This window comes from Prunus dulcis, chromosome 1 (assembly GCF_902201215.1).
Source record: "Prunus dulcis chromosome 1, ALMONDv2, whole genome shotgun sequence".
NCBI lineage: Eukaryota > Viridiplantae > Streptophyta > Magnoliopsida > Rosales > Rosaceae > Prunus > Prunus dulcis.
In genome coordinates, this window is record NC_047650.1 from 18,893,898 (window position 1) to 18,914,414 (window position 20,517).

General features: G+C 39.1%; 3 protein-coding genes across 3 annotated transcripts; 1 reads left to right on the top strand and 2 right to left on the bottom strand.

Annotated features, from left to right (window-relative positions):
* Nucleotides 1-2,917: 2,917 nt before the first annotated feature.
* LOC117615805 (PHD finger-like domain-containing protein 5A) lies at nt 2,918-3,250 on the top strand. Its single transcript, XM_034344965.1, has one exon. It carries the CDS (start codon nt 2,918-2,920, stop codon nt 3,248-3,250), a length of 333 nt encoding a protein of 110 aa, XP_034200856.1.
* Nucleotides 3,251-3,467: 217 nt separating this feature from the next.
* On the bottom strand, nt 3,468-4,745 carry LOC117614235 (endochitinase EP3-like). The gene is made up of 2 exons (XM_034342975.1): nt 4,307-4,745; nt 3,468-3,992 (listed from the first exon to the last, which is right to left on the bottom strand). Exons 1-2 carry the CDS (start codon nt 4,725-4,727, stop codon nt 3,586-3,588), a joined length of 828 nt encoding a protein of 275 aa, XP_034198866.1. The 5' UTR covers nt 4,728-4,745; the 3' UTR covers nt 3,468-3,585.
* A 4,291-nt stretch (nt 4,746-9,036) lies between these two features.
* LOC117616744 (endochitinase EP3-like) lies at nt 9,037-10,682 on the bottom strand. The gene is made up of 2 exons (XM_034346146.1): nt 10,332-10,682; nt 9,037-9,574 (listed from the first exon to the last, which is right to left on the bottom strand). The coding sequence occupies exons 1-2, from the start codon at nt 10,639-10,641 to the stop codon at nt 9,168-9,170; spliced, it is 717 nt and encodes a 238-aa protein (XP_034202037.1). The 5' UTR covers nt 10,642-10,682; the 3' UTR covers nt 9,037-9,167.
* Between the last annotated feature and the right edge of the window lie 9,835 nt (nt 10,683-20,517).

Consider the following 20,517-nt stretch of genomic DNA (forward strand, 5'->3'; position numbering starts at 1 on the left):
TATGCAGAGTAACTCAGACCATACTTTGTTTCTAAAGTGTCATAAAGGTAAATTGACAGCTTTAATTATTTATGTTGATGATATGATTGTGACTGGAGATGATCAGGCAGAAATGCAAAATCTTCATAAGTATCTGGCTTCAGAATTTAAGATGAAGTCCTTGGGTGATTTGAAGTACTTTCTTGGGATTGAAATTGCCAGATCTAAACATGGTATCTTTCTGTCTCAAAGAAAGTATATTTTGGATTTACTTATAGAGACTGGAATGTTAGATTGTAAACCAATTGATACCCCTAGTGAACAGAATCATAAGTTGGGGTTGTAACCTGAACAAGTCCCTACAGATAAAGAGCGTTATCAACAACTTGTGGGGAAATTGATTTATTTATCTCTTACACGTCCTGATATTGCATATACAGTGAGTGTAGTGAGTCAGTTTATGCATTCTCCTAGTGAAGATCATATGGGTGTTGTGATGCGCATCTTGAGGTATCTAAAAGTAACTCCTGGAAAGGGGTTAATGTTTTGCAAGTATGGTCATACGTATGTGGAAGGTTCTACAAATGCTGATTGGGCTGGTTCAGTCCCTGGTAGACGTTCTACGTCTGGGTATTTCACAGGTGTTGGTGGTAATCTTATTACTTGGAGGAGTAAAAAACAAAAAGTGGTATCTAGGTCAAGTGCCAAGGCCGAGTACCATGGGATGGTTCAAGGTGTGTGCAAGTTACTATGGTTGGGAAGATTGTTGAGAGATCTTGGGTTTGGACCTCAGAAACCCATGGATTTGTATTGTGATAATAAAGCTGCAATTGCAATTGCGCATAACCCTGTGCAACATGATCGTACAAAGCACGTGGAGGTTTATCGACATTTTGTTAAAGAGAAGTTGGATGCTGAAATTATTTCTTTTCACTTTATATCATTCGAGTATCAACTGGCAGATGTTCTTACGACCGTCTTTCTCAACTCGCTTGACAAATTGGGCATGCGTGACATCTTTGCTCCAACTTGAGGGGGAGTGTTAGCTAGCTTCTAGTTTAATTAGGATATTTATTTCCTAGTTTATTAGGATTATATTTATTTCCTTTTTGTACAGATATTGTGTAATTAGGTTTTTATCTTGTTTTCTAGTTTGACCATGCTAAGGTTACATCCTTGTACTATAAATACCTTCTTTTGGAGAATGAAAAAAATATTCTACCCATATTGTTTGACTGAATGCAAAGAGTTTTTTCTTTCTTCTGAATGCTTGGTCTGTCTAAGCTATTTTCTTTCTTCTTGAGGCCTCCTATTTATAGGCTCCTGCAGGATGCTTGACCTAAATAACTTTCCCTCTTTAAGACCTTGTTTTGTGGGATTTTGATTTGATTTAAAATCAATTCCAATAATTTGGCAATTTAACCAAATTATCTTCGATTGATTGACTTGATTAATATTTGATTTAAATCAAAGTCAATCACAGAAGATTCTTTCTTTTAATTTTGTCTTCACTTTGAACCGTTTGATGCACTCCGTCGGACATCAACACGTGTCAATTTGATAACTAATCTGATTTTGATGAGTCATACACCACATGGGTGAATTATGGGGCCCACAATTCAATCCACCGAGCCCTAATTATTTCTTATCCAATGGAATTTATTCCATCCAAATTCCTTTGTCTACAATGAGATTGAACAATGACGGAATCATTATTAGGAGAATGAAGATGGGAGGTGATGTGGAGCATGAAGATGGGAGGTGATGTGGAGCGGCTATATCCGGAGCCAAGGTGGTGAGTCGACTGGGCGATACGGCGGTGCTACATGATTTGGTAGTGGCGGTGGCTTCTTCGAGTCAACACTGCCAGATTCGACAGTAGTGGGTTCATGCGGCAGTGGTGTATAGAATTTTCTTGACGGTTTTTTCTTTTTCTTTGAACCTGGGCCTGGTGCCAAGAAGAAGAGTATTATTTGGTTTAATATTGTTGTGTGTTATTCATCTCACAAAGAGGGATATATATATACATAGAGTTACAATCCTAATTCCACTATCACAGAGAGTAATTACATGACCAGGAAATCTAATATTACAAAGAGTTACCCAAAATATAATACAAAAGTCAACAAACCTTAGGAAAGTCGCAAAACATTACCTTATTATATTCTTATATTATATTCTTATATTGACCCAAATAAAAACTGTATTCTTATGCAGTCAAAGTTGAAAAGCTTAGTAGTCCAAGATGGTTTTTCCGGCCAACCACGGTCGATGCGGCCACTTTAACTGCCGCCAAATCCTTCTTTAATGGAAGGATCTTCATCCCGACCACCAAATCCTTGATATCTAAATCACCGACGGTTTACTCCTCCATTCCTATTCCAATAAAATATTTTTATTTCTATTTTAAGAATAAATCCATTCTATTACCCCATGTCCTATAGACGAAGAACTAATATATTCTAGTCGATTCACTCACCTAGCAATTACAAAGATTTAAATTTAGCTAGGTACAGTTTTCAAAAGTAAATCATCGTTTTAGTTTATAAAATATTTAAATTATATTTATTGTTCTAAATAAGACAAAAATTAAACTCATGCAGAAGCAATTTATGTGGATCCACTGTGACATATCAAGCCATAAGCCAACTGGCCATCACCTTTCCCCTTCCATTTTTTACTTGATCTCATGAGCATTTGGAGACTGCTACTTTATTCAATTCAGAAAATGAACTCCATGTCCTTGTCCCTTGTCTCGCAAGAAAACCAATAACTATCTCACATTTTTCAGCTTAAATAATGTTGACTTTTGAAAGTGGTTGTTCTTGGTCAGCAAGTAAGCCCCAAAAGCCCCTTCTCATTTGTCACACTAGTCTTCACTTTACCAATATATAAGACATATTGGCCTATGTAATAATGCGGTGACATAAGTAGAAAGATGGCCAAGCATAATCCTGACCTAATTATGTGCCGCAAGCAACCCGGAATAGCCATCGGAAGGTTGTGTGAAAAGTGTGACGGCAAGTGCGTAATCTGCGATTCTTTGGTGCGCCCTTGCACGCTTGTTCGGGTGTGCGATGAGTGCAACTATGGATCATTCCAGGGCCGGTGTGTTGTGTGTGGAGGGGTTGGAATTTCTGACGCTTACTACTGCAAAGAGTGTACTCAGCTGGAAAAAGACAGAGACGGGTGTCCCAAAATTGTGAATTTGGGAAGTGCTAAAACCGATCTGTTCTATGAACGTAAAAAGTATGGTTTCAAGAAAAGATGATCACTTGACGATTAATTGGCAATTTCACCGATGAAGTTCGGCTTAGCTCCCCTAAAATCATGTTGTCGTTTTCAGTTTTCTTGGGTTTGTAATACCTCTAAGATGTTTTTTTTTTTTGTGGATGAATAAGCTCCTGGTATTTCATTAATGTTTTATGAAGATGCATTTATCATTAAAAGGATTACGTACTAAACCAAGAGGACATTGATCACATTTAATGGAATTCGTAGTATTTATTTTATTTTATATGTCTGATACATAATTTTTATTACACAATATAACAACAATTGAAGGAGATGAATGTTTCTAGCTCAGCGAGTAAACTGAGATGTCTCCTAGCAAGTGAGATTGTCCCCGGGAGCAACACCAAGTTGGTTACAATATTCAGTGAAATATTCAACACGTTTCTGAACAGTGGCAGGGTTTCCACCATCACATTCAAGGGCACCATTAATGGCTCGTATTGTTGCACCGAAACCTTCTCCAATGACCGGTCGGACACTGTTCATCCAATACCACAACGCCGTCTTGAAGGCGATGATGGGGTCATTGGCAATGGTTTCAGGAGAGTTTAATCCGTCGAAGCCAATGCTCTCTCCGGCTGGGCCGTAGTTGAAGTTCCATGACAGTTGGATTGGTCCACGCCCGTAGTAGCCCTTGTTTGGCTTGCATGGATATTGTGTGTTGCTCTCATCACAGTAGTCCTTTGAGGGTCCATCTATCTCTTCTATGTAGCAGAAATCTGCACAATCAAACATCATTTTTCCTTCAGTTTTTGGGATCCTTTGCTAATTGCGTTTTTATGTTATATGTAAAATAGTTGCATGTGGAACGTGTTTTTGTGCTAATTGCGTTTTTGGGATACAAATAAATTAAACTCGTGTCAACGTGTTTGAACGTGGGCACTACTACAACAATCATAAGAAACAACACTAAATATATAACGGCTTTAAAAGTTGCAGGTGGAAAGTATAAAAATGAATTACATTCTGGACCAACATTTGCAAAAAATGAATAAAGTGGAAGAAATAATTGATGAGAGAATAAAGAACTTACGTCCAGTCTCATGGGTGACATGGGCAAAGAAGGCAGCAATCTCACGCTTAGAGTCGTCAATGGAGCCAATCTTACCGAACTGATCATAAGACTTGAGAGCCTCAAGAAAGGTAGCTCGGGAATAAAAGTTTTTGCCGGCACAGCTTGCCTCGGCCTGGCCAATTATGCTATTGAAGAATTCGGGCGTGACGATATCAGCCACTGACACGTCGCTAGTGGTCGGGGTTAGAGGCGCCGTCTTGCACGGCCCTGCTTGGCACCCGGTGCCGCAGTAGTCATCACTTGTGCCACAATACCCATATTTGCTACAACACAAGTCTGAAGCACACCCACAATTTTGTGCCTCCACATACCCAGCTACAGCTGCAGCTACAATAATAAGGGTTAGAAATATGTTGCTGGGTGCAATGATTTGAGCCATTTTGGTTTCTAAGGCAGGGAATGAGTGATGGAGAATGAAGGTAGAGTTGATTATTATTTATAGTGGAGAATATGAATAATAATGTGGGTAGGCCACATGTGTATTTGTGGTTTTGAATTTTGTGAGTTGGGTTTCAAAGTGGATTTAATTTTCTAGAAGGAGAGGGTTGACTTTTGACTTTGGCCATGGATGTAGGACAATTGATCCTCTGTTAAGACTTCTCAGGCTCAAATAGAAAGAATAACGTGTGACCTATTAATTAACTCAAAAACATGAAGGAAAAAAAAAAAAAAAAAGTCAAACAGTCTAGGCTCCTTCACAAATTGGTAGATCAACCTCCGTATGTTTAATTGACCCAAAAAACAAAAACAAAAACAAAAAACACACCAAAAAAAAAAAAAAAAACTATGTAGGCAGGGGCATAACCGAAACATCAAATGGGCTGAGAATAAAACATTATTCTCTTTTTATATATAAAAATATCAATTGGCTAAAGTGGTGCCAATAATGAAGTTTATTAATTTCTTGATAAAGTTATGAATGATGAGTGTATTATATGTTACACAACATAATCGTAAGTGGAGCCAAAAAACCAAGACTTATCTTGGGTGAGCTGAGTGACCAAGTTTTTTAAATTTTATTTATCACAGCGTTACTGGATGGGATTTGTGGTACTGGATGGGATGGTTGTAAGGGCTATCTGTAACCACCAATGAGTAATAGATACGATATACAATCCTTTTCACTTTTAAGATTCAAAAATACAATGAGTTGGTGGCCTACTGGAAGGGAATTAAAGAGAAAGAGGAGAGAGGCTCGGGCATGAGAGTAAGTAGAGATAGATTTTAATTTGTTTTTAGGAAATGATGAGAACACTAATTTGGCGTTTTCAAATTTTGTACTTATGCCATTGTCTTCTTCCAAAAAAATTAGGAAAAATTAATCATATAATATCACTGCGTTGAATTTCATATATATATATATATATATATATGTATTCTAATTTGGCGTTTTCAAATTTTGTACTTATGCCACTGTCTTCTTCCAAAAAAATTAGGAAAAATTAATCATATAATATCACTGCGTTGAATTTCATATATATATATATATATATATATATATATGTATCAAAGTTATTGTTTATAACCAGTCCGTCAAGGCAGTTTTGGGTGCATGAAAAAGAGTTCATGATCTTGGCGGCTATCTAACCAAGCCGCATGGTTGACCAAAAAAATGAAACCAAGTCGCATGTCGGCATGTGAAAAGAGAACATAAGAACCAAAAGTAGGAGGTAAAATTGTGCCTGTTGACTTTTGCTATATTGCGTCTTGGTGTATTGCCCTGGGCCACCTGTAATGGTCCACGTTCACCAGGTCAACCATTCACGCTTACTTGACCTGCTCAGAGCCCGAGAGATAAGTTTGTATAATATTAATTAATATCAACACTGTTGTAATTAGTATTTACTTTTTTAGTAGGTTTCCTAGATTGGAAGACTTGTTTCCTTGTACACTAGGACACTCTTGTATAAACCAATTATACCTATCAATTAAAATTATTCTCTTCCAATATCAGATTTACGTGGTATCAGAGTAGGACATCAAACCCTAGCTCTTCATATTTCTTTTCCTGCCGCACCTTACCTTCTCGTGCCGCAAATCTTTCGCCGCAGGAAACCATATGTGATTCCTCTGGTACATTCAAGGTTGAACCTTCAAGCCCTTACCACATCAATAATTCAGATCATCCAGGTTTGGTAATTGTACCAAAGCCCTTGAATGGAGATAATTATGATACGTGGCGCAGATTCATGACTGCTTCATTGAACGCAAAGAATAAATTGGGTTTTGTTGATGGAACTCTCAAAAAGCTGTCATCGAAATCCAATCCTGATGAACATGCGATGTGGATGCGCTGTAATGACATGGTTTTCTCCTGGATTGTCAACACGCTTGATCCCGAAATTAGAGATAGTGTCATATATTGCATCACAACCCATGAAATTTGGGAGGATCTCCATGAACGATTCTCTCAAAGCAACGCTCCTTGTATCTTCCAACTCCAACAGAGACTTCATAATTGACACAAGACCAATTGTCAGTTGATGCCTATTACACCAAGTTGAAAGGTCTTTGGGATGAACTTGCTTCCTACACAGATTCTTCTACCTGTACCTGTGCAGCCCATAGTCATCGCAACAAACTCATGCAATTCCTTATGGGATTGAATGAGTCTTACAGTGTTGTTCGTGGCCCAATTCTCTTGATGAATCCCTTGCTGTCTGTTATGCAAGCATATGCCTCCATCAACCAAGAAGAAAAGCAATGCACACTTGGAGCCTCACGAGCCCTGCTGGAACCTCCGATATTGCTGTCATGGTTGTTAGAATTGGAGGCCCTAACCAGAATCGATCCACCAACCACGAGGACCGTCGCATTGACCTATCAGACCAAAACCGTTCCCAGACCTCTAACCGTGATGTCCACCGCTTACGAGGGATTTTCTGTAGCTTAGTGACGAGAATTGGTTCTTCGAGAGCGAGCAGCGGAGCACCTTTCATCACGGTCCTCATTGTGAGGGTTATTAGGTTGACCTCCCTAGGGGCCTAGCCTTTCATGAATATTTCTCTGCGAGTAGGCAGCATAGCACCTTACGATCCTCATTGCGATGGTTGTTAGGTTGACCTCCCTGGGAGCCTAGCTTTTCATGACCATTTCCCTGTGGGCCCAGGTGGGCACAGATGTCAAGTTGTGAGCCCAGCCTTTCAGGCACATTGGTCCTTAAACTTAATTTGAATGGGAGACTTCGTCTACTCTGTGTATGGTTCGTAGATGCTTGCGACATGTTGGCAAGCCGATCGTGTTGTTGTCCCTCTCCTTATCTGCTTACTCCTGCTTGACTTGCTTGGTACCTATTGAACTGCCTATCGGCGCATTCGTCCATCCTTCTCTCTTCACCCTGTTGACCAATGCCAAGGTTTTGAGCCAAGTTTACTTGGTTGAGGAGCCACCTCATCAAATTGTTTTGGTTGTCCATTCTCTGAGTTAGCTGGTCAACTCTCAGATTAAGGTCTATTCATTTTGTGGATCAGGAGGAGAGAAGTGTGTGGAGCCCAATTGCACACAGGCTAGGGTTTTATTGGAGGTGTACGCGGGAGCGTGGAGGCAATGGATGGAATGACTAAAGTTGCTCCAAGATTGGGCCAAAGTTGGCAGCGGTAGTGAGCCTACCTTGATGAGAGGTTCCACCATGCTCGTTGGCAGTGCTATGAAGGTGGCTATATCCAACTGCGGGGCCTTGAGATGGTACGACGACGGTAGAAGTCGGTGCGGTGGTCCCAGCTGCGAGTCCGACAGGTGGCACGGTGGTTCCAGCCACATGGGGTGGCTACTGTGGTGCGGCAGTGAGGATTTTCTGCGGGTTCACAACGGTCATAGGTGGTGCCACCATGTTGATCTCGGGATCGTGGGAGGAGTGGCTTTGGGCTGTCGCAAATTGAGCCATCGTGACGGTCTTGCTCCTAGTTCGTTTGCTTCCAACCATGGTTGTTTGGAAAGCTTCTGTGGATTGGAAAATAGGAGGAACGGATTCCTTGAGCATGCGTTGAGTATAACTCGTGCTCTCAATGAAAGCACCAAATGTTTGTGTAAATAATCTCGCAGGAGAATATTCGCTTCTAGATCCTTCAACCTTCGATCTTCCTTCTCTCTCTTCCTCGATTCCTGTAAAAAATTACTGGAGTAAATAGACCACACCCAGGAGGTGTTGGTCAGAGGCCCTCTGATGCCTAAGTTAGTTCGAGTGTTTGTAGGAAAACAATAGCTAACAAAAGGGTACGGAGTTGTATGTATGGTGTCAACCGGAGGGTTGGAGCCGTGTTGAGAAAATATGGAGAGCGGAAAGTGGAGAGGGAGAGAGCTTCGGGTATTTTTCTCGGGTATTAGGAGTAGGTTCTTTGAAGTACCGTGAATGATGAATGAAGTCATCTATTTACAAGAGCCTCGGGGCTAGGGTTTCGTAGAGAATAAACTCTTATTAGGAGAAGTTTATTCTTTACCCAAATTCATAGAGATTGAGTCGAACTTGATTATATCTCCTTATTAAGATAATATCTGAATTAATGATATTATCTTATTAAATACATATAATATTTTATTAATTAAGATATTATCCCTTAAATTAATATCCCTATAAATTAATTAATTAGTTCAATTAATTAATTTAAGGGATAATCTTCTTTTTCACATGGCGTGCTGTAATTGGAGACGAAAATATTTGCTCCCACAATTACTTACTAAATCAAGAGACATTGATCATTTTTAATGCAATTCGTAGTATTTATTTTATTTTATATGTCTGATACATAATTTTTATTAAACAATATAACAACAATCGAAGGAGATGAATGTTTCAAGCTTAGCGAGTAAACTGAGATGTCTCCTAGCAAGTGAGATTGTCCCCGGGAGCAATACCAAGTTGGTTGCAATATTCAGTGAAATACTCAACACGTTTCTGAACAGTAGCAGGGTTTCCACCATCACATTCAAGGGCACCATTAATGGCTCGTATTGTTGCACCGAAACCTTCTCCAATGACCGGTCGGACATGGGTCATCCAATACCACAATGCCGTCTTGAAGGCGATGATAGGGTCATTGGCAACGGTTTCAGGAGAGTTTAATCCGTCAAAGCCAATGCTCTCTCCTGCTGGGCCATAGTTGAAGTTCCATGATAGTTGGATTGGTCCACGCCCGTAGTAGCCCTTGTTTGACTTGCATGGATATTGTGTGTTGGTCTCATCACAGTAGTCCTTTGAGGGTCCATCTATCTCTTCTATGTAGCAGAAATCTGCACAATCAAACATCATGTTGTCTTCAATTTTTGGGATCTTTTGCCAATTGCGTTTTTGGGTTATATGTAAAATAGCACAGTTTAATCAACCTCATATTAATGGCTTAAATATCTATTTATAGAACAAGGGATGTAACTTTGTAGTTTCTAATAGAAGACAGACTCATCTACAAGGGATGTAACTTTGTAGAATTTCTACTAGGGGTGACAATAAATGGAGCAAATCGGGCCAGGTACACCGTTACTATCTCCATTTCCCATTAATTTTTTCTCCATTCCCGTCTCCATATTCATAATATTCAAATTGTGGATTCCCCATCATCGTTTCCCCTCATTTTATAATATTTTAAAAAAAAAACCAATAAAAAATGAAAATTTTGAACAAGAAAAAAAAGAAAACATCTATTTTCTACTTCTATTATTGGAAACATAGTACCGTCAGTTAACTTGATACAAATAAATAAATTAAACCCGTGTCTACACTAAATATACAACTTTAAAAGTGGCGTGTATAAAGCAATGACCAGGAAAAGTTTGCCATTGATGGAAGTATAAAAATGATAACGCTATTTTATTATACGGCACTGACATATTGTATTAGGAAATTATCAATCAGGGCCACGCACTTCTCTAACGGTGGTGAGATCAACTTGTATAAACATATGCATGGTACAAATAGTTTTTTTATTTTACAAATACATGTAAAAAATGAATAAAGTGGAAGAAATAATTGATGAGAGAATAAAGAACTTACGAAAAGTCTCATGGGTGACATGGGCAAAGAAGGCAGCAATCTCACGCTTAGAGTCATCAATGGAACCAATCTTACCGAACTGATCATAAGACTTGAGAGCCTCAAGAAAGGTAGCTCGGGAATAAAAGTTCTTGCCGACACAGCTTGCATCGGCCTGGCCAATTATGCCGTTGAAGAATTCGGGCGTGACGATATCAGCCACCGACACGTCGCTAGTGCTCGGGCTTTGAGCCTCCACAGACCCAGCTACAGCTGCAGCTACAATAATAAGGGTTAGAAATATGTTGCTGGGTACAATGATTTGAGCCATTTTGGTTTCTAAGGCAGCGAATGAGTGATGGAGAATGAAGGTAGAGTTGATTATTATTTATAGCGGAGAAAATGAATAATAATGTGGGCAGGGTAGGCCACATGGGTAGTTGTGGGTTTGAATTTTCTGAGTTGGGTTTCAAAGTGGATTTAATTTTCTAGAAGGAGAGGGTTGAGTGACTGGTCTTAGAGTTGACTTTTGACTTTGGCCATGGATGTAGGACAATTGATCCTCCGTTATGATTTCTAAGGCTCAAATAGAAAGAATACCGTGTGAACTATTAACTCAAAAACATGAAGGAAAAAAAAAAGTCAAACATTATAGGCTCCTTCGCAAATTGGTAGATCAACTCCATATATTTAACAGTAAGAATCCTATGTAGGCAGCGGCATAACCGAAACATCAAATCGGCTGGTAATAAAACATATTCTCTTTTTATATATAAAAATATCAATTTCATTAATTTCATTAATTTCTTGATAAAGTAATGAGTGATGTGTGTATCATATGTCACACAGAAATAATCGTAGTGGAGTCAAAAAACGTACACTTAATTCGAGTGAGCTGAGTGATAATCACCCCTAGAGTTTTAAGGGCCATCTGTAACCAATGAGTAATAGACATGGTATTCGAGAATACGATGGGGTGGTGGGCTACTAGAAGAGAAATAAAGAGAAAAAGGAGAGAGGCATGGGAGTAAATAGAGATGAATTTTGATTTGTTTTCAAGAAATAATAAGAACGGTAATTTGACGTTTTCAAATTTTGTATTTAGATTTTAAAATGTTTTCAGAAAACAAAACTAGGTTTTTTTTAAAACAAGAAGCCAATGAGAACCGAAAACGAAAAAGGCCCTTGGAAACGTACGAACGGGCACTTTGTTTTATTTATTATTAAAAAAAAAAAAAAAAAAAAAAAACTGGTGTTAGTTTGCCGTTTTCTAAAGTTTCACTCCCCTCATTGCTCTCTTCCTCTTCTTGATTCTCTTTAGTCTCTATCAATTATTGTTTCCAATAATTCTACTACTCAACACTCCAACTCGAATTCTCTGTTTGTCATACATTTTCAATCGATTGCCGGACTGAGTTCACAACTAGAGCTCGAACTTTGAACTTTGGCTTGGGCCCTCAGAACTCTCTCCTTGCCATGACTCCGAGTTCTTGGCTTGCTACTCGACCTAATTACGCACAGCGACGGGTCTGATTAGGTGGTAGAACTTGAGTTAAATCAAGCAGCGATGGAGGACAAGGCCGAGTCGAAGTGTTCATCAGTCGCGGCCACGAATTCAATTATGAAATTATGGAAAAAAATTCTGATCTTGGTAGAGTTTGTACTTAGCTTATTGAAGATAGGGTAGGACCGGCCTGACCCGTTCAACTTTTAACGCTGAAAAAGAACGTGATTCATTAGGGCGTGGGCTAATCCCTTCAGCTTGCCTGGCCTGACCCATTTTACAGGCCTAGAATGATTCTAGAATGATTGATATTATAATTTATTAAATTAGGAACTATCTAATTTGGTTAGACAAACAAAAATAAGAAGAAAAAGAATTAAGTACGTAAAAAGCCTCATATTGAAGCAAGGTTGGATAAGTATGGGTTTAGATTGCTGAATATTCATGTTTGATTGATAAGAGAGGCTGATTACAATGCTATTTTAGGCTGCAGCTTTGTTTTGTTTTTCTGTACTTAAAGTTTAGATACAAGGGCTCATATTTAAACAAGATATAGAACTTCCTAGAACAAGAATTAAATGCCAACTACCAACCGTTATCGAACTCTTAAACACATATTAACATAGCAGACTTTTCTAGAAATTATAAAACTACTAATGAAATTTTTAAAATTAATTTCAACTGGAATATTGTGAGTATTGACTAATTAGGATACACGAAGAAAAGTAGTAAAAATTTGAAGTTCAAATTACTCCACTCTTGCACACAAAAAAGGGACGAAGAAAAAGAAAGAAAGAAGAGAAAGGCTAATTGGTCAACCATTCTTTTACATCCACTTATTTTGTAGAGTGCCGCTATTTCCAAGCCGTATTTTATTTTCGCACTCGACTTATTTTCAAAATTTAAAAAATAAATTTACCCTTTGTGAAATGACTGCTAAGGACTTGGGGAAAAAAAAAACACCTGTTATAATTTGCGAGTGGTGGATGATGTGTGAAGACATGGACCTTTAGCATGTGCATGTAAAGCAATGATTAGATCCAAAGATAAAAGGAAGAAGGCCCAAGGGCTAAGGTAAAAAGCCCAAGAATCCAAGACCCAAGACCCCTTTCTAAGTGGAGAGTAGTCTTTTTTTATAGGTAAAGGGGAGTCTCCACCTCTTGTAGTCTTCCAATGTGGGACTCTTGACATTGCCCCTAGTTGTGACTTGTGGTAAGGCTTCTTTAGCTAAGATGATGACCTCTCGTAGCATGGCACGTGAATGATCTTGCCTAGCTAGTTGCTCAGTTAGTCACGGTATCAAAAAGATTCACCTGTTAAAAATTAAAAAGAAAAAACCGAAAAAACTAAAAATTGAAAATTGAAAAAAAAAACAAAAACAAAAAAAACTCAACACACGCATGGCACGTCACAAGCCCATTTATTTTTGTTTTGCACTCTTGTGGCAGCCGCCACAACCACCTTTGTTGCCTTCTCAATCTCATCCACTCCATTTGTTGGAAGGTATATTCTCTCTTATGTACATTATGAATCTTCATAAAAGTAATTGGCAGTCTATATTCCGATTATATTACATATACATTTATCTAAACTGTGTTTTGCAGTTTTTTTTGAACGATACTTCCATATGTATGGGCTTTTGGCTTCAAACATGTTGCTTTCATGGTGGATGACTGGGCGAGTTGTTTAAGTTTGTATGGAAAAAACAAAAGAAGCAAAAACCCAGCACCCACCCACCCAACTACAACGCTGAAATTTAAAAAAACAGAAAGAGACTTTTCAATCTGGAAAAAAGAAAAAAGAAAAAAAAAAGACGTCTCAAAATTGTCCGAAGATGAAGAAACCAGCTTGCTTCATGGTGTAAGATTGAATGAACAAAGAAGAGTGAGGGGAGGGGAGGGAAGAAGGAAGATAAGAAAAAAGGATAAAAAAGAAAAGGAAAAAATAGAATTTGCTTGAATTAATAATTAAAGGGTATTTTATGAATAACGGTGGTTGAAAAGATAGAATTGTATTTTTTTTCAAATTAACATGGTAGGTGAGAAGATAAGATATGTGAAAAAATAGGACATGAATGAAAATAACAACATTCATTTTATATACGTACAGAAATATATATTCTAGAATATTTATGGCCACTGTGCTCTTCCAACAAAATTAGGAAAAATTAGTCATATAATATTAGAGCGTTGAATTTCATGCTTATATATATGTATCAAAGTTATTGTTTGTAACCAGTCCATCAAGGCACTTTTGCATGCATGAAAAAGAGTTAGAGATATTTAGTCAAATACCTATTCTTAGCACTAAAACTATAAATAAACTCTACACTATTTAATTTCTATAAACATACCCCAAAAAAACCCAAAAAATAATAGCTGGCCCTATTGAATTTAATTTTAATTATTAAATTACTTTGATACCCCATTGAGTGTTTTGGGCTGTTTTATGAGGTTTTTAGGTTGGGTTTGTTTTAAGAAATCAATGGCAGTTTTGTAATTTAAAAGAAGTTAAAAGCCTTATTGTTATGTTGTAAATGAGTTTTGGGTGTGTTTCTAAAGTCCATTTCATATAGGTTTTTTTTATAATTTAGGCTCCAATATTGGGTATTATAGTGAATCTCCCAAAGAGTTAATGATCTTGGCGGCTATCTAACCAAGTCGCATGGTTGACCCAAAAAAAACCAAGTCGCATGTTGGCATGTGAAAAAAGAATATAAGAACCAAAAGTAGGAGGTAAAATTGTGTCTGTTGACTTTTGCTATATGTGTCTTGATGTATTGTCCTGGGCCACCTGTAATTGTCCGCGTTCACCAGGTCAACCATTCACGCTTACTTGACTAACTCCCAGCCCGAGAGCACCTTTTGAAGCTTTGGCACTTTATTCAGCTGGTCCTTACATTAATTTGATTTGCAAAATGTGTTTTTTCATGGTGGTTTTTATGAAGAGGTGTATATGATAGTTGGGAAGGGAAGAAAGTGAGAGACTGAGTTCTATATATTTCTTGACAGGACTCGATCTCAATTCCACTTTGGAATTCAAACCAAGCCTTGTGTGTGTCCGACATCTGGCAACTGTCGGGCACAGATGACCATTTTACCCTTCCTGTTACAGTTACTATGAAAACTTCCCTTGGACTTCTGCCTTCTGCCGAAAATTCGGCAGAGTCTCCCCTGTATTTTGACCAAACCCATATTTTTTCACCTGTCTAACCATCATATATACCCACACCAACCGCCAGAATAGAATAACCAAGTATTCACCAGTTCCAGTTTTCCACAAAAACGAGATATCAGAGCATTTTCTAAAGTTTATAGGGTTTCAAGGATTTTTCCACAAAACTCTACCTGATTTGGTGGCTCGGAAGCTAGGAATGGCCCGGTGGTGGATCCTGCGCACTTATACGGCCTGGGGGCGAAAAACAGGTTGAAAATGTGAGTGGACAAAAATAATGTTCTTGAAAACAATTTATAACCATAAAAACCCCCATTTTAAAATAAGTAAGGATATAAATCGATGGTTTGTCTATATTTCACTACAAGCTATTCAAATAAGCATGTAAAAACATACTGAAGAATATACTCGTATAACTGAACAAATATATAAAGATATAAATGCGCGAATATCAAAGAAACTGGTATAAAATAACTGAAAGTCATAATTGGATAAAAGAAAGCTCAAAATCCTTTAAAACTACCACCTATTTGTACCCCTGTCATATCCGTCAATTCCCCTGGCAGGTCTCGGGCGTCACGCAGTCTACCCGAGCGGCAAACTTGCGAAATCAGGGGACTATGATTAGTCTAATCCGCCGGCAGGTCTCGATGACACCAAGTCGACTCGAGCCGCTCTGGCAAGATACAGGGGACCGTAGTCTGCCTGATCTGCAATCCTGGCAGGTCTCGTGGACACAGAGTCAGTCGAGCCGCAATCCTGGCAGGTCTTGGGACACCAAGTCTGCCGAGCCGCAAATCCTGGCATTCACGGTCCGAGCGTCCCCGAAACTCGTGAGGCAAAGTCAAGTGCACTGACTGAACTGTAAACAGACTGGATGTCCGTAGACATCGGTCCGTCTGAGGGTAATCACCAAATAAAAAGGCGGGTACACGGTGGTTTTAAACAACTATTCTAGAAAAACCTGATAAGTCCCTGTAATGTGGTAAATCTGAGGTAAGTTGCCATTTCTGTTTCACAAATCTCAAGGCTACTACTCAACTGAGTAATATAAAGATAAAGATGTTTTACATTACATTTCATACTCGAAAAATATGTAATAACACTTATTCAAGATCAAATACTGAAATTTATTCAGATAAACTCATTTATAAAAACTTATTTGTATAAAATTAATATAAAATCACTTATGAAATCTTATTTATGGAAATCATCTATATAACTTATTTATATAAAAGCCTTTATGAAAGAAAGTCCACTCACTGATGGTCCGAGCTAGCTGGACCCTTCGAAGGTCCCTCTGGTGGGTTAACTGGACCTCTGGTGCCTGATTATCCATAATAATAAATTAATAAACTGCTGAATAAAAGAATTAAATTAAACACCCTGCCCCCGGCTCCTAGAATTACGTGCACTCGTTTTAGAATTATTCCTATGCCCACTTTTACCTTTCAAACAATTAGAACGGTCTTAAAAGACTCGAAGCCTTACTAAGCGATAACTTACCAGACCGGCCGATCCGGGACCCATGGGGTCCACGATCTCCGATGGCCAATCTGGGCTTCTCTGAAGGTTCCTCATAGAGAAGAAACCATGTTCCGCGAATTTGGTCCGAAACGGACGGTCGGATTGGCTAAAATCACATTATCGCTTAAAATCCAAACCCTAGCCCCAGGGTTCGCGATGTCGGAGTATTCGGGACTCCGATTCGCAATCCGTCGAATTCTACACGATCCTGGAATCATGTAGTACAAAATATCCAAAATTCAGTGCGATCCAACGATTTGACGACATTGCACCCAAGGATCGCGCGATATGGAAAATCCGCTCGGGGCTCAAACTGACTCCGAATCGAGATCCGCGAAATCCTACGCGCTCGTGACGACACGAGGATCACAAAACTACATAGAGTTACTTCACCACCCTCACCCACGCGCCGCCACATGCGCGGGCAGATTGGGTGTCCAAAGCGATTTTTGGGTTGCCAAAAAATCTTGGAACCAAGACTCCAAACTCCTATCCTAGGTAAAACACCCCATTTGGAGTCACTTTTGTTCTTTTACATACCCCAAAAAGTGACCGAAAACAGCCGATCACGGCGGTCGAAGTTTCGGCCAATATTCAAGTCGAAAATTGAACGTTCTAGAGCTAAATTCGATCGAAACCCATACATCCATCAGCTAGAACACGAAAAATAGCTGAGAAACCATACCTTACTCAATCGATTTGGTGGAGAATTGAGGGAGAACGAGGAGCTCAAAATTCAAACTGAAAAATCGGCAAAAATGGCAATTTTCGGCGAGCTCCAGCCACGGCAAGGGTGGCGACGGGTCGGGGAAGGACGGCGGTCGAGTGGTGGTTCGTTTGGTACCGGTCTCGGAGATCAGCTCCAGCTGTGGCGGCCGTGGCGACGTCGGGAAGGGAGGGAGGTCGACTGGCGCGAGGGATCGGGAGGAGAGAGAGAGAGAGGAGAGAGAAATGAGGAGAGAGAAGGGAGGAAGGGATAAAAATCTGACTTTTTGACCAAATTACCATTTTGCCCTTCGCGGTATTTTGATCGTAATTTCTTCGTTACAACTCCGATTCGAGTCTACTCCGTGTCTACGGACTCGTTTCACCGTGCTCTACGCAATGGAGTAAGCGGAATTGCCAAATTCTTTCTTGATCGAAAAGTCAACTTTTTCCCTATTAAATAATGCGAGAGTAAAATTGTCTTTTTTCTATAAGATATTAATCCTACATTTTAGATATTTTGTTATTTTCTTGATATTTTGTTTTGGGTTATTACAATCTACCCCCCTTATAAAAATTTCGTCCTCGAAATTTACATCGCTGTCATTCAAGGAGGGGGAAGGATTGCTCCTGTATCTGCAACTCAGGTTTGAAATTTACATCCCTGTCATTCAAGGAGGGGGAAGGATTGCTCCTGTATCTGCAACTCAGGTTATTACACAGTATGTGTCACTGAAAGCTGGACACTTCCCGTTCCAAAATCTGAACTGCTTGTTTCCCACACATTCTATAATCTCATTAGATCTGATTCAGCTAGGATTTGGCTCCCTTGCTTCCTTAAATCTCACTACATCTTCCTTAGGCGAGAAAATGTTGAAGAATACCCAACTGAAGATCCTCCTTCTAGTATCTACATACTCCTTGCCAATCCTGGGTCGCTTGAGTCTTTCTCTGGTTAATCCAATAAGGTTCTTTGTTTCCTTCAACACTTTCAGATTTCAATAAACCTTGCTTAACACTTCATCTTCATACTTGGGTGGTCCATACTATGTCTCGTATAGAGCAGCAATTGGATACATTTTAATTATAGATACCAGTGGCAATTTGAGATTTGTAATCCAAGGAAGTTCAGTTTATCTGACAACTGTCATTTGAGGTATACACCTTCTCAAGTGGTAACTTTTTACCCTAATCACTCCCAAACTATAGTATACAACACTACAACAGCCCTTCTAAAGTTTGAGTCATTCTCTTAAGCTGATCATCTGTCTAGGGGTGAATTGTAGTATTAACTGTTCCAAAAGCTTCCTTTAGCTGAGTCCAACCTGAACATAACCTGGATTTCTTGATCTAAACCATAGGGACTAGTATTCCATAGCGTCGCAAGATCTTATCTGTGAAAATCCTTGCTAGTTTGTTCAGACTATACTTGGCTCTCACCTGCGGAACATACACAGACTTACTGAATCGATCCTTAATTTCCTACAGTCCACTCTGCTTTCTCTATGTTCAAGGAGGCTGAACACAAAATCCATCGTAAGTTACTCCCGCTTCCCTTCAGAAATCGGAAGTGGTTGCAAGAATCTTGTTGATTCCTGTCGCAGAGCTATTCCTTGCTGACAAGTTCTACTGTTCCTTTCATCATAAGAAGCTCCTTGTAAGATCTCTATTTTGAACCTTTGCTCTTCATGTCATATAATTCAACCTTTTACTCGTAAGAATCAAATCAAGATTCTGGAATTAACCTGCAAATATTCGAGTTCTTTAGCATTGATTTTCCCTGACAAGAAATTAACAGTGCTTCCTGATTATTCGTATCCAGCTTAACTTTTATCCTACTATCGCTGATAATCTATCTCCTTCGGAGATGAGCCACTTTTCCTGAGAATTTCATACTGAGTGTATCTATAACCTCTGACCATCTTCTCCGTCTCAAGTTTTCTTCCTCCTGTATAAAGAAATTTTGTAACCTCTTGTGATCTGTAAAGATCTGGCATATTTCCTCATAAAAATACTGTCACCAACTTGTTAGGCCAAAATTACTGTGGCCTGTTCCAAATCGTGAATAGAATATTTTGATTTATGCTCCTATAATTGTTAAATCACATAAGTGCTCATTCTACCATACTGTCTCAGCACAAACCTCAATTCTTATGACAAACAATACTGTAGCATACCAAATTCCCACTAACCTCCTGCAGCGCTGAAATCGAAGTAGTGGTTGGCCTGTTCTTAAGTTTAACATCATCCTCTTCACACTGGTCTGACCACACCAATTTAATTTCTTTCTTTGCTAAAAAGATGAACGGTGTCGCCATGGTGGATAACCCTTCCACAGGGTGACAGTAAAAATCAACTTACCTAGAAAACTCTGTACCTCTGTAGCACTAATTGGTCGTAACTAAATTTACTACTGCTTCAATCCTTGAGGATCGACAAAATACTCTCAACCGAAACCGTGTGTCCCAAGAAACTCGCTCCGTCCATCCAACATGCACACTTGCTGAGCTTGGCATAAAGTTACTGCCTTCTCATAGTCTATCACCCGATGTTGAAATATTTCACATGTGCCTTCTGTCTCTTAGAATACACCAAAAGGTTATCTAGCTACACAATCATGAGGCGATTTCAATACCGCCCAAACATCCTGTCTAAGGGGAATCCAAAATACAACTGGCACATCCCTTAATTCTTTATAGTATGACCAGGAACTCAGAGTCCCCATACCTCATTCAACACGCTGTTTTAGGTACATATTCTTTTCTAACTCATTACTGGAGCTATCCAAGCCTCAAATCACTTGTTCGAAAATCCCTTGGCACTCCTTAGCTTATTACACAATTCTTTACTGTGAAACCATAGACGCCTATTTCCGTACTGTAATCTTATCCAGCTACCCTGAGTCCATGCATAACTTCATGATGATATCTCCTTCCTTAAATAACACTAGAACACTTCAATGAGGAAAACACTAAGCTGAATAACCCTCTTTGCTATCAATTCCGGCAATTTTAGTCTTGAACTCTTTCAACTTATTGGTGTCCTTTTGTACTTTACCCGAGAAATAGGCTCCATTCCTGGAACGAGCTCAAGACTAAACTTGATCTCCCGATGAAAAGATAGCTTTGAAGTACGGTATCCGGCCAAATCAATTCAGCCCTAGGATGACCTCCAGTCAACCATGTCGAATGGGAATTCAATCTGTAACTGTAGTAAATAATGCTCATGCTTCCTACTGGGACATATTATACTGTCTATTTGCGGGTCTAAAACTGTCACCACATCCCCTCGACTGAC

Bases quoted from the DNA above. Each gene is read 5' to 3' on its own strand.
- LOC117615805 (XM_034344965.1), top strand. From the start codon at position 2,918: ATGGCCAAGCATAATCCTGACCTAATTATGTGCCGCAAGCAACCCGGA.
- LOC117614235 (XM_034342975.1), bottom strand. From the start codon at position 4,727: ATGGCTCAAATCATTGCACCCAGCAACATATTTCTAACCCTTATTATT. The intron at 3,993-4,306 runs GTAAGTTCTTTA...TTGATTGTGCAG, and splicing joins TGTCACCCATGAGACTGGAC to ATTTCTGCTACATAGAAGAG.
- LOC117616744 (XM_034346146.1), bottom strand. From the start codon at position 10,641: ATGGCTCAAATCATTGTACCCAGCAACATATTTCTAACCCTTATTATT. The intron at 9,575-10,331 runs GTAAGTTCTTTA...TTGATTGTGCAG, and splicing joins TGTCACCCATGAGACTTTTC to ATTTCTGCTACATAGAAGAG.